This window comes from Platalea leucorodia (assembly GCF_965183815.1).
Source record: "Platalea leucorodia genome assembly, chromosome: 1".
Lineage (NCBI taxonomy): Eukaryota > Metazoa > Chordata > Aves > Pelecaniformes > Threskiornithidae > Platalea > Platalea leucorodia.
In genome coordinates this window covers 117823449-117840447 of record NC_138823.1, presented here as the reverse complement: position 1 = coordinate 117840447, position 16999 = coordinate 117823449, and the positions used below count along the sequence as shown (strand labels likewise).

General features: G+C 40.8%; 1 protein-coding gene across 3 annotated transcripts in view; it reads left to right on the top strand.

Annotated features, from left to right (window-relative positions):
* The first annotated feature begins 959 nt into the window (after positions 1-959).
* Positions 960-16999, top strand: part of PDCD6IP (programmed cell death 6 interacting protein) — a 32907-nt gene continuing 16867 nt past the window's right edge. For all 3 annotated transcript variants that reach the window (XM_082325998.1, XM_082325997.1, XM_082325996.1), the window contains exons 1-5: positions 960-1275; positions 8934-8988; positions 10770-10839; positions 14192-14319; positions 14909-15062. In XM_082325998.1, the coding sequence (XP_082182124.1) occupies positions 1070-1275; positions 8934-8988; positions 10770-10839; positions 14192-14319; positions 14909-15062 (613 nt within the window). In that variant the 5' untranslated portion in view covers positions 960-1069. The remainder of the gene's footprint in view (positions 1276-8933; positions 8989-10769; positions 10840-14191; positions 14320-14908; positions 15063-16999) is intronic.

The window sequence follows — 16999 nt, the reverse complement described above, 5'->3', positions numbered from 1 at the left end:
GCAAAACTCGTGGTCTGCTACAACATGAGAACAAACCCTTTTACACAATTTTAAAAGCACTTTTACCACTCCTTTCTATGGTATCATCACCTCGGGGCTTATGTAAGAAGAAAATAGCAGGCTTACAGCCTTAGCTGTCTGGAACGAGTGGCAGAAGGAAGGGGGAAATGAGAACATGTGTTGAATATCCCTCTTTGGTCTTCAGACGAGCCAGCCTTGCAGACTGCTTGTTCTGCCTATTTGAGCTATGCTGGCCTGAGTCAGCAGAAAGCAAGCGTGATGTGGATGACAGATCCATCATTACAGCAGCACGTGAATCTGCGCCTTTTACTGCCAATACAGACACTGAAATATTCGCAGGGGAGAAGCAACGTTCTTACTTTATTTAAAATACCGATTCTTAGGGCAGGTTGAGCATGGGACCCTTTGCTTCCCTCCTAACCCCTAACCAGCCTGACATCTCACTGACTTCCCAGCAGCCACAGGGTCAACGCTGCTTGTACCGGCCTGTCACGGCTTATGTCACCGGCCAGCGAAGTTTCCCTTACCGCAGCTGAGCTCCGCGGTCACGTCCTTCGCTAAACGCCGCTTCTCCAGAGGCAGCACTCGAGCTCTCCGCCTGCCCCGGGCGCCAAACAGCTCCCCCCCATTACCGCCCTCCTCCAGCACCCACCCGCTTCCCCTCGGTGAAAACGCGCGGCTCCCGCCGGCTGTGCCGACCCTCCGACACCCGGGAGCGGCGATTTGAGCAGCGCAGTGCCCAGCGGGCAGCCGGCCCGGTGCGCTGCAGCGGGGCCGGGGCCGGGGCCGGGGCCGGGGCCGGGTTCCCGCCCCCCCTCAGGCGGCAACGGCCGCGCCGAGGCTGCGCGAAGGCAGCGGGGCGGGGACAGCGCGCGTGACGCCGCTGCGTGGGGAGCGCGCGACGATCCCGGAAGCGCGGGGCTTGGGCCGCGGTCCGGGCAGGCGGCGGGCAGCGCGCGGCGGGCCGGGGCGGCTCGGAGAGGAAAAAGGGAGCGCGAAGCTGCGGTAACGGCGGCCGCCCGCCCCCCCACCCCCCCGCCCGGCGGCCATGACGAACTTCATCTCGGTGCAGCTGAAGAAGGCCTCGGAGGTGGACTTGGCCAAGCCGCTGTGCAAGTTCATTCAGCAGAGCTACCCGGGCGGCGACGCCCAGGCCGAGCACTGCCGCGCCGCCGAGGAGCTCAGCAAGCTCCGCAAGAGCGCGCTCGGCCGCCCGCTCGACAAGCACGACAGCGCGCTTGAGACCCTCCTCAGGTAGGGGCGGGAGGGCCGGGGCGGCGCAGGCCCCTCAGCGGCCCGCCGCGCCGGGCTTAGCCCCCGCCTCCGCCGCCCCCTCCGCCATCCCTCCCGTCTCCCCCCGCTTCCGGCGGGGCGGGCGCGCACCCCCCCCCCCCCCCGGTGCCCGGCGGCGGCTGAGGGGCCCCGGCGGCGGCGGCGGCTGCGGGCCCAGGCCCTGGGCGCGGCGGAGGAACCAGGTGCGGGCGGGCCCAGGTGTGGGCGGGGCGGGCGGTCCGCCGGGAGGAAGCGGCCGGGGCTGCCGGGCCGGCTCTGGCGGCCCGTGGGCTGCGTGCCCGCCTCCCCGCCGCGGGCCTGCCTCTGGCGCAGGCGGCCCGGCCCTCGGGCGCCTTGCAGCATCCCGGGGGTCCCCCGCCCTCTCGGCGCGGCTCGGGTGCTGGGCGTCCTGGGGTGTCGGGATGACGGCGCAGGGCCGGCGGGGGGGGCGCGGAGACGAGGCCGTGTCCCCATCAGCTTCCCCTCCCGAGTGTTTGTAACCGGCCAGTCGCGGCTGGCTTTAGCAATTACAGACTGTTTTGCCTCTCAGGAGAGGGCCGGTGTGTCTTTTGTTTTAGTGTTACGTTGTGCTGTGAGAGCTGACAACTTTCTCTTCCGCTTTGTTGGTTTTTTTTTTTTTTTTAACTGTCATATTTTCCTTCTGTTGTCTGCTTAGCAGCCTTTTAATGTATGTGCAAAGTCACATCCTTATTTTCTACTTAACACACTTAGTTTGCTATCAGAAAGTTTACTGGTGCCTCTGTTGTGCTGGAATTGTCACAGGCTAGGCAAGCAAAAGATTAATCTGTGCCTTCTGCACGGTAAACTGCATAAAGCCTGTTTTAGGACTAACTGCTCCATCATCTACTAAAGCACTTGCTCTTTCCTATCTCTCTAGAACGTTTATGGACTGCAGTATTGACTTACTATGGTAGTCCTGTTGTTCCGTTTATGTTGGAAATAGTTTGAGCCCATTTATTCGTAGCTCATCTATTCACTGAGGTTACTGTGATTTATTCACTACGTTAATACTAAGTACACACTTCTGTTTGCAAAGCTGGGATCAAAGATTTGCAGTACCAGAATATGAGTTTTTACAGAGTGGCAGCAAGTTTATTCTTTTTTTTTTTTTTTTTTAAAAAAAGTTTATTAAAAAAAAAGGGAAAAAAGATAGAGGGATTTTCTAGTATATGGAGAAACGATACTTGTAGATGTGACACATTTCTGTAATATCCTGAACAAGTAGAAATACATTTGATATTCACTAGAATTTCTTATTTATAAACTTGAAAAAATGAAGAGGAATGGAAAAGAAACAAGTGACTTAATAAAAAGAAAGCAAGATTTGTAAAATGGGTTACTGATGTTTTTTGAGCTTATCAACCCTTCACTGGGTGTTTGGGCTATAAAAGCTGTGACTGTACTGATCATGTATTACAGTATCTTTGTAGTTTCCTGTTCTATTCCTGTTTATTGCTGCGTATGCTTTTGAAGGTACTACTGTGTATGCCTTTTGAAGGTCAGGGAAATAATGAGCATCTATGAACTGAAAGAGGGACTCCGCTAGCCAAATTGAAAGGCATATTACTGTCTTCCCTTGAACGCTGGAATTGAGCTTCCTTTTCTCATCGTGCCAATCAGGTTTGTGATTAGTTTCTATCTGAAATCCCTGTTTGGCCCAGCCACATCCTATGACTTCACCCTATCTAACAGCTCTATGCTGCTAAAAGAAGAAAGCCCTCTCTTCAATTCTGGTCCTCCTCTTACGCCATTTCTGGAAGGCAAAAGGTGTACATTGCTTTCTGACAGGTGAGCAACTTGAATGAGTTCAGTGGAAGGTCACATGATTATCGGGACAAAAGTAGTGTTGCTTGAAAGCCAAGGGGCTGAGCAGGACTGCCCTCTTTTAGTTCCAGTAGGTCATTAAATTAATTCAAGCCATAGTAGGCAACTTTACCTCAGGTTTTCTCTCTGAGTAATGAAGGGAAACCACTTGCAATTGCATAATTGTTAGTTTTCCTTTTGAGTTGATTGCATATGCAGTGATCTGTTCTCTCTGCTGTTGGTCAGTGATCAGCAGATGACTTCAGCTGGCCCGGGTGCCGTTGCAGTAGTCAGGAGGTGTTGAATGTGGCTCTGCACCTGTGCCACCTTAGAATCATAGAATAATTAAGGTTGGAAAAGACCCTTAAGATCATCGAGTCCAACCATTAACCTAGCACTGCCGAGTCCACCACTAAACCGTGTCCTCAAGCACCGCGTCTACCCGTCTTTTAAATACCTCCAGGGATGGAGACTCAACCACTTCCCTGGGCAGCCTGTTCTAATGCTTGACCACCCTTTCAGTGAAAAAGTTTTTCCTAATATCCAACCTAAACTTCCCCTGGTGCAACTTGAGGCCGTTTCCTCTCATCCTATCGCTTGTTACTAGGGAGAAGAGACCGATCCCCACCTCCCTACAACCTCCTTTCAGGTAGTTGTAGAGAGAGATAAGGTCTCCCCTCAGCCTCCTCTTCTCCAGACTAAACCACCCCAGCTCCCTCAGCTGCTCCTCATAACACTTGTGCTCCAGACCCTTCACCAACTTCGTTGCCCTTCTTTGGACACGCTCCAGCCCCTCGATGTCCTTCTTGTAACAAGGGGTCCAAAACTGAACACAGTACTCGAGGTGTGGCCTCACCAGTGCCAAGTACAGGGGCACTATCAGCTGCCTGGTCCTGCTGGCCACACTGTTTCTCATACAAGCCAGGATGGTACTGGCCCTCTTGGCCACCTGGGCACACTGCTGGCTCATGTTCAGGCGGCTGTCAACCAACGCCCCCAGGTCCTTTTCAGCCGGGCAGCTCTCCAGCCACTCCTCCCCCAGCCTGTAGCATTGCATGGGGTTGTTGTGACCCAAGTGCAGGACCCGGGACTGAGCCTTGTTGAATTTCATACAGAAGAAGTGGTATCCCTGCCACACAGAAGCTCCTCTCATAAAACACCTGCATTTTAAATTGTATCATTTGAGAATAGTTGTTCCCTTTACAGTGGAAGTGAGATAAGATGAAGGTCTGAATTAACTGTAAATTAGAGAAAATAAAACAATCAGATGTATGTTTTTCCCCTATCTCTAACAAGTTATGAGTGGTTTGTCCCTGTCTGACCATTTATATTCATTACAGTTGCTGGAAAATAAGTTTGTTCTTATTCTTTAAGAATATTCTGACATATATTCTGTTAATATTCTGTAAGGCACAGTTACTTTAAAAAGTTAGACTGTCTGCACACCCACAAGTTTGAAGAATCCAGCTGAGCTTATGATTGAAAGAGCACAAGTGTCTGAGTGCCTTGCATTTCCTCTGAAAATTCCCTTCCCTCTCCAACTTGCAGTATTTTCCTGTTGCTATTTAAGAGTTGTACTCAGTCTTATGTTTAAGTAACAACTTCAGCAAGATTTTTGTTGGAGTTTAAAACTGGTTTGTTAGTGAAGTAATGTTGGAAGAGCTAATTACAATGTGGATACCCTTTGCATACATTTACTTCTTTGCGGCTTTTTGTAGACCATAATACCTAGTAGAGCACTGTAGACTGTTTAACTGTTAAGAAATGAGGGCTTAATCTTCTGCTAATTAATCTAGGATTTGCGCACGGTTTTGTAATCTTTAGAAGCCTTGTTTTGCTGAGTAGTTACTGCAGAATTTTTTCTTTTATGGAAGAAATGAACTCAGTTGCAGCCTTGTTTCCTAGGCAAACACTGGCCACCAAAGCTTTGAAAGCGCATGGTATGCTGCTGTTCGACTGATGAACACAAATGCTTCTCTTGGAGAAGTATTTGAGGTACCCAGTGAAATGGGGCACAGTGTAACTGGGAAAGACCTCAGCCTGCTTCCAAGCTTTCTTTGTTTCCCGAGAATCTGAGTGCTCTGAAGGTGACGTAGGTGAGCTTGGTACAGATGTTTCCCCTTAAATTCTGTCATAGCAGATTTGATTTAGTGTTTTGTTGTGTTTTTTTTTCTTTTTTTTTTTCTTCTGAGTATAATTATAGCTTCAAGGGATTCCTTGGTTCCTCTCAATATTAAAGATAGCCTGGACTTCATTTCCGTTTTCTGAAGGGATGGGGGGGTGGTGCGAGTTTAATTGGTTTAATTTTGCTAACAACTCTTGCAGTTCTTTTTTTAAAAGAAGAAAAGAGGAGGGAAGGGGGGTGCATGGTTTTATTTTGAATGGTCAAATTCTCTGGGGGCTGAAAGTTGCAGTTCTGGTTTCCAGCTGTGAGTTCAGGACTCCATTTCTTATCTAGAAGAGTGAAGGCAGATCTTGGTCTCTTTTATGTTCTTTTGAAGGAGATTTTTCTTTATGATTCTTTGAAGGAGGAACAGGATTTTAGGTTTTTAATGCAATACTTATATTTTAATTAAATTCTAATATAAACCTTGACTTCTATCTCATTTGACTGCTGCAACTTATTTTTACTAGCATTTAGGAGTGTGTAATGCCTGTTTTGGAGATTGCTGTACTTGGAGAACTAGATCTGTGTTGCTGACATCTGCCCTCCCTTTCATTGCTGTAGTTGGAACTGGGGCAGTTGATATGTTTGCGTGGTTTTCTGTAGTTCATCTCTGGCACAGCCAAGCACGCAACGCTCACCTGTGTTGCGCGGCAACTTATGTTGTTTGTGTCTTGATAGTTAGATGACTGTAAATTTTCTTTTAAATAACACCTTTATGTTTACCCTCATCCTTCAATGTGTAACTGACTTGTGCATCGGATGTGGTCATTTCTTCAATTTTTTTTTTTTCTGCCTTTGTACTGCTAGTTTTATGCTGTTGTGTGGTTAACATCTTCTTTTACCATTTTATTTACATATGTGTAGTTTATATATACCGTTATATTTATACATGTTTAGCTACTGCTAAACAAAACTAAATGATTTTACATGTGTGGGGTTTTTTTTGGTCTGTGGAGTTTTAAAGAGCTCTTAAATCTTGAGCAGAATTTCAAGTTCTTTAATAAAAAGAAATGACACCACATGCTTAAAATAGTAAAGAAAATAGTAACGTAAGTTCTGAACTTGTTTAAAACCAACCAACCAAAAAGCCCTGTGTTGTTGGTTAAATGCAAATGTTGATGTTAAATGCATCAATGTGCATATTTGGGAGGAACATACACCTCCTTGGCTTATTTTCTTTGTCGTTCTCTTGACATACAAAGAATAGTCTGTTTGCAAACAGCCAGTGCTTAGGCCCGCTGGACTTCACAAGGCCATTTAACGAGCTTTGCTTCTTGACTACCCTCATGGCAGATGAGGACAGGGTAATCGTGGAATGTGGGAAGACAACTCGGCTTCATTGGTGGTTAACACCAATTTTTTGGTTAACAAATTAAATTGAGGCAGGAGGGAGACAGCATGGAAAGTCTTTGTGATATTATGTGAGAACGACTGTGTTGAGACCAGCCGAAGGCAGTGAAGGCATACATATAAATATATCAGTTGAAGTGATCTTCAGTGCTAGTATTGACCTAATTTTTGTACTGCTTGTGTTAACCTGTATCAGGGAAACCGATCAGGTTAGGAAAGGGAAAAAAGAAAGTGTGATGGTGTGATAAACCAGACCAAACTTAAACTGATGAGAGGGCATCAACATGCAAAGCTGAATTTCTTTAACTACAAAAGGGATGCTGTTCTGTAGGATTTCTATAGATCAAGCCTTGGATGTAAGGTCACTTAAAAAAATTGTAACTAAATTATTTTTAATTATTGCTTCATTTCAAGTAGTATGTGCTTTCAAGGTATGACCATCAAATGCAAGATGAAGAAAAGAGGCAAATTAAAATCTTTTACAAAAAATAAATATACGTTCTTTTAAAGCCAGTACCTTTCATGTGCAAGCTTCATAAATGTTGGAAGATATTACTTACTGTACTATCAAATAGTTTAAAATTATTAGAGTCTGTTATGGCCGATGTTTTAGTTCTTTCTGAAAAACACCTTTGATTTATAAAGTTAAGTCTCTCAGTGGAGGTATATTTGAAATCTGACTTCATAATGGCTGCTCTTGTACTAGCAACCTCAATGCTGAAGTATGGCAAGGTAGAATACAGATTCATAGATCTGTGTAGACAGTGAGAAAAATTCTTTTTAGCTTCAAAATCCACATTAAGGTTTCGTGTTTTGTTTGTTTTTTTTTTTTTTAAACTATACTTTTCACATACTCGTAAGTTGTTAAAAGTAAGAATTAATCTTGATTAAACTGCTGTCACAGTAAACATCTGTAGACTTTTTTTTTTTTCTTCCCCCCTCCCTTCACCTTAGGAGCAATTTCTTTCAACTCAATTATTAGTGGAAGTCCTGCTGGGTTACTGTTGCAGGCTATTCTAGCTTCTGATATGGCTTAGTATATTGTGTCTTAAATTGCAGTGGCTCAGTTGAAGCCAGAAACCTGTAGTATTGTATACATCGGCAGATATAATTCACTGAAGAATATACTAACACTATTTTTATTGTTGTATATGACTTTTAAAAATGCTTCTTGAATTTTTAAACAAACATTTATTACCCGTAGAACATAGACCTGGTGCATCTGCTTCATGTCTAGATCAACAGTGATTAATATTTAATAATGTAAGGAAACAAGAACAACGTTAGCCCTGTTTCACAGACTGTGAAACTCATTACTACAAGGCGTTTTGTATATTGGGAATATAAATTGTTAAAAAAAGAATTTGACCAGTATAATGTTGGGTGTGTGCCCATACGGCAAGTGCTACAGGAACAGTATAGGAAACAGGCTTTGCATGTTACGTGTTCTCAGGAGTTGGCAGTTTAAAGGTTTTCTGTTCTGCATCCAGCCTGTCATGTTTAACAAGTGGTGCAGGTGTAGGGTACAACTTAGGAAAATTTTGAATTGCTAACTGTTGCCTGGATAGACTGTGTGAGGGACTACGCTATACTTGCTGTATTATCTTTCTGGCATTCTTTCCTAAACATCTTTCACTGTGAGTAGACAAAATACTGGCACAGAGAAACTTCTGTTTTTAATTCACTGTGACTGCTACAATATACTCTAATGAAAACTAAGCTTACAACTAGAGAATTTTATTAAGGATTAGGCTCTCTGGTTGATACTGTGCAAGGCAAATGGCATCAGTTTCAAAGACATTGAAATTTAAACAGATGAGTCAGAAATTGTAGGGGAGTGGGATATAATGTTCAGATCAAGAAGAGTGCGGTGTAGCTTGTTAAGATGTTAAATGCTGTACTTAATTTACTTTTGCAGCATGACTTAATGTCTAATGTACTCTTTGTCTTCCTGTATGTATACAGGGACTCTTTTGCATGACATTCTTTTCTAATCCACCCTCCATCAGAAAGTGGAATGGGTCAGCTTCATTTGTGATACTCTTCTACTTCTGACTGGGATAGGGCTTCCACATTATCTGTGGAAGACTACCTCCTATTGAACTTTTTTCTCTACTGAAAAAATCCCTTTAGGCAGAATTTCTGTCTGTCCTCCAAATCCTCCATAGTTACAAATGAGCTTCACAACTTATTTGTGTGTGGGATTTTTGCGCCCTTTTCCTTATGTGCCAGTGTAAGAAACAAAAGTCTTTGATTTATCTAATAGCTGTTTCCTTCTTTTTTTTTTTTTTTTTTGTAGATACTATGATCAGCTGTGTTCAATTGAACCAAAGTTTCCATTCTCTGAAAATCAGGTAAGATGACTTATCAAACTGTTGAACTCGGTCATGGCACCAACCATGTATGACTTCCAAGCCTGTACCTAATACACTAAACAGTACTTCTCTTGGGCAGGGCATTTAATCTCTTTAAGCCTTATCCTCCTAATCTCTGTTTATTTTGTAGTCAGTGCTCTCATGTAGTCTATACTGAAACTTCACCTCTAGTGGCCATAATTGCCTTTGTTTTACAGATTCAGAAATTACAAATTTACAAAATTTACAAATTTTTACAAATTTACAAAATTTACAAATTCAGAAATTTGGCTAGTGGTCACTGCGGTCTTGGTCAGAAAGAGTTGTGCTGTGCTGATTCCTCTTCAACTCTCCTTTTTCCAAAGAGTCTACTTCATACTATGTTATAAAGGCTTCTTAAAACATAATTTCTATGGGAAAACCTTTAGTAATGGGTGGAATATGATCTTTGTTTTTTGAAGTAGAACAGATGTTTCATTCACAACAGCCAACAGAATAAGCCCACTTAAGAGTTTACCACTTTATTCCTGCTTCTGCATCTACAAATTACATAATTTTTATACAGACATGGTGATCATTAAGCTTTTTTTTTGTCTACCATATTTCTTTAGAATCCTGTCTCTAAGGAGAAATTCAGCTTAACTCCTGCCTATTGAAGTCTTCCTCTGGTGGAGACTGGAATAGATCTTTAGACTTCTGTATTTTGGTGGAAAAAGATACAGATTTTTTTTTTTATGTGTTTACAAATAGGACAGAATTTCCATTTCTTTCCTGATCAGATAATATTTAAGTGGTAATGTTACGATTAAAGGAAAAAGTTTCAGACTTAGAGATTACAAGTAAGGGAATAGTTTTAATGCAGTTCAAACTGATTTGAGTTTTGCATGTAGCTGCATTCACTTGTAGCCAAGAACTGCACTTTGGTTTTTAGTGTGCAAATGTTTTGATACGGTGATCTGCAAACCCTGAGACATGGAAAACTGGAAAACTTTAGGAGCAAGTTCTGTAGATCTGTAAACTGTTCCATCAAAGGGAAGCAGTCGTCAGTGGAAGCAGCAATGAACAGCAAACAGTACTGTGCTATTTAAGTTATTCTCCACAATCACTTTAAAACAAGGAATTTTGCTATCTTTTCTGGTCTGATACCAGTTGCCTACAACTAGTTTGATCAGCTGAATAAGGAATCAAATTGTGGAACTTCAAAGCAGATTCTGTGAAATATTTGCGTTGTCTATGAAATATAAGCTGGAAGTATAATATAAACCACGCTGTTTTTACCTGCATTCTCTTTCCGAAGTGCATTTCCTGATGATGCTGCTATTGAATTCACTCATAAAAATGAGTGAATTTTGATATTACAAAGCAGTTCCAAATATGCTAGTAATTTGGAACAGTGGAAACTGCCTGGTTGGGTGGTTTCCTTTAACTGTGACTCTACCTGACTGTCAGACTGCTTGGGAGAGGAATATCTTGGTTTGGAAATAAAGTTGTCTGTCACTCAGAATATAAGCAGAGCTGAAAGATTATTTTGAGAATTTCTGTCTTGTCTGCTTGAAATGTTTTGAGCAAACTCACAGGAAGGGAAAAAAAAGTAGAATAAAGTTTCTTAAAATAACTCTTGATGATTTCCTGAAACTTCCAGAATGTTTGTAATTTTATAAGTGAATTAAATGTTCTATGCAATTAGAATATAAAAGGATAAATGTGTGAATTTGGGATATTTTCTGAAGATCTAATATTTAATTTTAGAGATAAAGGTCTTTCTTTTTCACAACTTTCAGGTCTGTGTAACATTTACATGGAAAGATGCTTTTGATAAAGGATCACTTTTTGGAGGATCTGCCAAATTGGGTATGTGAATGTACTGAAATTATTAATGATACGAAATTTTGAGAATATTTTTATATAGCTGAATTGTTAATAGTCTTTCTAGTATTCTCAACATAGCTTTCAAATGAGTTCAACTATAATGGTAACAAATTAATCACCTCAACATTGGTAATGAATAAATGGGCACCGTGCAAAGAATTTCTATAAAATTGAGGTTTAATATTAGTTTTCCAGAGGCACGAATAGATGTGCAGTCTGATAACAGTTGTGCTGTCTGCTCCTCAGACTTTTTCTGAGAGCAACCCCAACTGACGTTAATCAAAATTGTTAATGTTAAGTTTCAGTAGGAGGTTTGTGGTAATCCAGCTCTTACTGTTCTAAATGAATAAGATCCTAATGAGATGTGCTTGTGAGTGAGTCCCCTCCAGAAGAAGGGGAGTGATGGTAGCTGGCTTCAGTAACCTAGTCCGATGTCACATTTTGTTCAAGAGAATAGAAGGATCTGCCCATGCCCTGAAATGATTCTCCTATCACTTCTTCTTAAAATATTTTCCTACAGATTTCAACACTTGGAAAGAAAAAAAATTGTATTTGTTTCCTGCAAACATAAGGAGTTTGAGTCTGTGATTCATTTTAGTCATATAGGGACAATTCTTCACTGCAAATTCAGGATCATTAAATGCATTTGGAACACTTGCCAATAGAGAAACTAAGACTAAATCCTTTTGAGTTAAGTGAGGAGCTGTTCTGTCATATGTCATCATTCTGTAGTGTTTCTATTTATACCTAAGTGTTCATCATGACTAGCATTGCGAGACGACCATTGCGATTTTGAAGCTTCAGACAAAGCCTGAAAAAATGTTAGAGTACTTTATGCCCTTTATAGTTTTTTTTAAAGTTTTTGTGTCCTTTATATAGTTCTCTGCTAGCAACTACTGAAAGTCTTTGCAGTTTTCCATGTTCTGATAAAGTTGTGCTTCTGTGAACTACATGTGTAACACCACACCGCATTCCTATGCGTAAGCAGGTGGTGCACACCTTTCTTTGCTTTATTTTGTAACTGTTGTAAGAAGTCCTTCTGGATAATTGGAGACCTTCCCGAAGATGCTGTGTTTTTTTCTCAGAATTTGGTTGGTTCTGTCTTCTTTGGGGCTCGCATTTCATGATGATTGAACATGTTTCATAGTGAAGTTCAGAATATTTAATTATGACTTAAACATAGTCTGTGAATCGCCAGGGATTTGTAATAATTGTGAGAAAAAGAATCGGTAATCATCATGTTGATGATTACCCTGAGACTTTGAATAAATGATGTTACAGCAGCTTGAGAAAGCTTGCTTGTCTGCAGGTTAATTATATACTAGTCTGAATAATCTGTGAGGCAGATGACCAGAGATTTCTGCAACAGTCTATGTGAAATATCAAAGAAATTCTTAACTGAGATGTGAGTAATGCTCAGTTAACAAGCAATGGAATATATTTTATTTTGAAACTTTAAAGCAGATCTTAGTGGAAAGAAATTAACAAAAGGAGTCTTTTAGTATATATCTTCACAGTGCTGTAGCGCAGATTATCCAGGTGCTGCTCTCCAGATTAACTATAGCATGTGTGTATCACTTTATTTCAGATCAGAATTAGCAGCGGGGTTTCTCAGTGTAAAGCAAAGTTTGCAGTTACTGAGGGAGCAGAATTTCTGTTGACTTACAAGAGGAGGCGATCTTGTCTCCAGATGGAAATTCAATGTAAAACTCCTTTGCCTTTCATGGGGCCAAGATGCAGGGGTGTGACTGGAGAGTTATGGCTCTTGCTGTGGTGACAAACTGTTTTCTTCCTGTCTTCCTGAATCCCAAGTCTATATCACAGGGGTAGCTGATGGATACTGTGGCTGCTTGAAAAGTGACCCAGTTCACGGCATGCCATGTAATCCGAAATATGTTGGCTTAAATTAATAGGTAGAGCTATAAACAGATGAGTCTGAGGAAAACCTATATTGCTAAACAGCTGTTTTCACTGTAGTAAATCACACTTGAGATGCAGTCCACAGTATAAAGTAATTCTGCATATAAAGTAATTTTGCACTTCAGAAACTTTAAAGCCATATTTTCTTTCCTTTCTTGTGTTTTAGTCATTTGAATGATGTGTGAGTTGTACAAGATCTTCTTTTTAGAAAAATTCCGGAAAATAAACTACAGAAGAGAGATGATCTAGATAAGTGACTATTATCTTGATGAAATACAGTGACCATGTAACTCGCTTTTCACTCAGGGAAACAAAATGGGGAAAACGGCATGTCAGATTTGTGGCTGCTTGTCTGAAAATTTAGTACAGGTCAGGGAGCACTAACACAGAAACTTCAGAGAGATGTTAGATAAATATGCAGCTGTATAAGGAGGCTGGATGTTAATGAAATGAAACAAATGTGCGTCTTTAGTACCTTCATGTTTTAAGGATAACTTAGAAGCTGTACCTGGGTGTTTGAAATTGGAAAATCACTAGTTGAGTTTTCTGTATCCTCCAAGAGGAGTGTTTAGACACTTTTTAACAGTAGTAGGAAACTAATAGCTGCAGTCTTTAGATTTTCCAGCACTTGCATATGGCCAATAACATTTTGAAAGCAATTAATAGATTCAAAATGGTTCCTGTTCAGAGATTACTGTTTCTAGAAGTGTGGGCTCCATCCTCTGGGACTATGAAGTACTACAGGAGTTGAGTCTGGATAGGCCACACTGCTGTCTAGTGAGCACACACTTTAATTAAGTAAATCCTTAGCTATTTCAGTTAATGTATAACCAAGATATTTGTCAGCATTTTCAGTCTGAAACAATAGCTCCGAGAGGTGACAAATTCCCTGCATTTCGATAGACAGTAAGACAGAGCATGTAAAAATCTTTGGCCTCAACGAGAGAAGGGTAGTTAATCTTGCATTCAAGATACAGTAAGAGCATGTAATTGGGCAATTATTGCGAAGTGATTAATGCATGGAAATTAATATTTCAGATTATACTTCAGTAATGCATGTGTTTCTGTATCTTCAGGAGCCAAAAAGCTGTACTCTAGTTAGAAAGACTTTCAAATTATTTTGTGTATTGTGTAGATTTTCATACTACTGCTTTTATGCTTTATGCCACTCTCTATAGTTCCTCATGTCGAAATACTTTGTGGAAGTACTAAATTAGGCTATGTAAAGCCTTCAGAATGATGACGACTTTGACTTTTAAAGTTTAGTGTGATTGTTGGGTTGTTTGGTTTTTTTGCTTGAAACTGTTGGTATCTTTAAGTGCAGATATTAGTTGTATTGGCCTCATCTATAGGATGCTAGAGTACTGAAGTTTATTTTCTTAACAGTATGGGTAACTGTCTGTCTTGATTGCAGCTCTGGCAAGTTTGGGGTATGAGAAGACCTGTGTTTTGTTCAACTGTGGAGCATTGGCAAGCCAGATTGCAGCAGAACAGAATCTAGATAACGATGAAGGACTGAAAGCTGCAGCTAAGCACTATCAGGTACAGAGGCTCCCTGGTTATGCTTAAGAATTCAAAATTATTAATTGTAGAACATCAAATAAGTATGTCTCAATTTTAAAGCTATATATAAACATACATAAATATATACATGTATTTTCCCTGTCTTAATTGCAAAGGTAGATTGGCTAAGTACTTGGTCTTGGCTTATATTTATTTACCAGCTTTGAAGGATTTAATTCCCTACAGTTCCCCTTCCCCCTTCCCCCAAGTGTGTTGGTAACTAATAACCTTCAGCTTAAGATTTAATAATTTTAGCTAGTATAAATTTTAGTTTTAACAAGTTATACAGTAATGATCTCTTTCTTTCTTCGTTGTGGAATGCATTAAAATTTCCATGTTCTTATGCTGTTAGGTGTAGCCAGTATACCTTTACTTATAGTCCGTCTTGATAAATGTCTCGGTGTAAGTGGCTTCAAGAACAAGAAGTCACAAGGAATTGTTTTTAGTAGCTAAACAATAAATGGGACACCATATACCAAAAAAACTCTAATCGTTGTATTATATTTGTAAGAGGAAAAAAAATCTGTTTGGAAACATGAATGATAATATATTGTTTTGTTTTACTTAGTTTGCGAGTGGTGCTTTCCAACACATTAAAGACACAGTTTTGTCAGCCTTGAATCGAGAACCTACAGTGGACATCTCTCCAGACACAGTTGGAACTCTCAGTCTTATTATGTTGGCTCAAGCCCAAGAAGTCTTTTTTTTGAAAGCTACAAGAGGTATATCTTAATTTTTGGCTTGTATATTTATGTGCTCATTACAACTTCCACAGAAACTTACAAGTGTTTTAAGTTACTAAGAGCTTGTAAAGGGCCTTTCAGAAGTTTTTATTTTTGCCTTTACTGATTCTCACCTCCCCCCCCCCCCCCCCCAAACAAAACAAAACAAAAACCACAAAAAAACCCCAAAACAAACAACAAAAGGTGGAAGGTCATTAAACACAAACTACAGATGCCACTTAAGAATTTGTTTAAGGTTCACCCGACAATGCAGTTGTCCCACTTGCCTTTCCTTTCTTTTTATGTCCAAAACCATTAGTCGTCGTCTTTACAAAGGATTTTGCTGGTTTATATTTTTTCCTTTTCCCCCTTGAGAACAAAAGACATTCTCTAAAAGAACTGAGAGTACTAGAAATGGTGCATGGGGGTTTTACCACTACTCCCCTCCTCCTCTGTCTGGGTAATGATTTCATGAGAATTTAGAAAGAAAGATATGACTGTGCTAGGAAACAAAGGAAATTTCCTAAGAGTTTAGGGGAAACAAATTCTGTTTGATAGCTCCTATTTTTGAGAGGAACTCTTTGACCCAGTCTAACTTTGAGAATAGCCCGTTTATCTCAGAAGGTGAAGTTCTGCAGGTAGAGCAAAGAATTATGTCCCTACCTGTTAAAGGCTGATTGTGAAATACTGATTCAGAGGCTGCATATTTTAATACAAGTATTAAAGAACATATACTTCAAAGAATTTTCCTGTGCAACAGTACTGTCTTCGGTACAAGATCTTTTACTTTTTGCTATTCTGCTCTTCTCTCTGTATTTACAAGAAGCTGTGCATCTAGAAATTACAGATACCTAAAAGTAGAACTAAGGACATAGAGGTCATGTGATTACCCACCACCTCTTCTCTCTCCCCACCTTGTTTGGAATACAGTGGAGGAAGGCAGGGGTTATCTTAATTGGGATGTTTCTTCTCTTTGCAGGGAAGATCCCTGAAAATTCTTGTAGCCTTACTGCCTTTGGGAGAATCTCAATGAGAAACTATTGTTCTTCAACCAACTGATAAATCGTGTTTATGTTCTTTATCACGCTGGTAGCAGTATTTTAGTCTGGCTATTTGGACATTGCTTTGAAATCAATTTGTATAACAAATGCCTGAAACTTTTCTTCAGAGCAGGAGCAGGCACCTCATTTTGCATGGGAAATAGAGCTTTCTGTCATCTTCTTGATTTCTTCTTATTCAAAACATGAAAAAGATAAAACAAGGCTAATCCAAAACCCACATGTGTCCAGTGAACTGAAGATTTTTGTGACTACTCCCAAGACCGCAAGTCTGCCCCTGTTAGAAGGACAGTAAGGGTGTTAATCATCTGACTATGGAGGCTGTAGATTTTGCCAGATGTAGAGAGGTTCCTTTCCCTGGCAGGAAAGACATTTTGTGAAGAATTATGTTTGACAGCGTGATTAACTTGAGAAACCTATTTTTCAAGTAGAAATGCTTCGAAGTTTGATCTCAAAACTCAAATTTAGGTCCTTGCTGCATTGACTATTTACCTTACTTGGAATTTTCTGTTTTTTCTCTCACATGAGACAGTCCATTTAGCAGCTTACCAGCTCATAATGTTGTTTCTGATATAACTGAGTTTATTCACAAGTTGAAAGAAAGCGGAAGTGTTTGGCAAAAAACCAAATTGGTCAGTCAAAACTCCACTGCGTAAGTGCAGATCCGTTCTTTAATTTCTGAGCCTTTCTTAATGTTTTCTTTAAGTGTCTTTAAGTCTGCCTGTGTTTGCTATTCCATCTTAAGGTTTGCATTGTAACTACAATATTTTAAAGATTTGTGAGTAAAAACTAAAGCTTCTGGTGGTGAAAGATCTATTCTGAGCTGTCTGCGTGGACAAATGAGTCTCCTCTAACATTTCCTTTGTTAATGGAAATGTA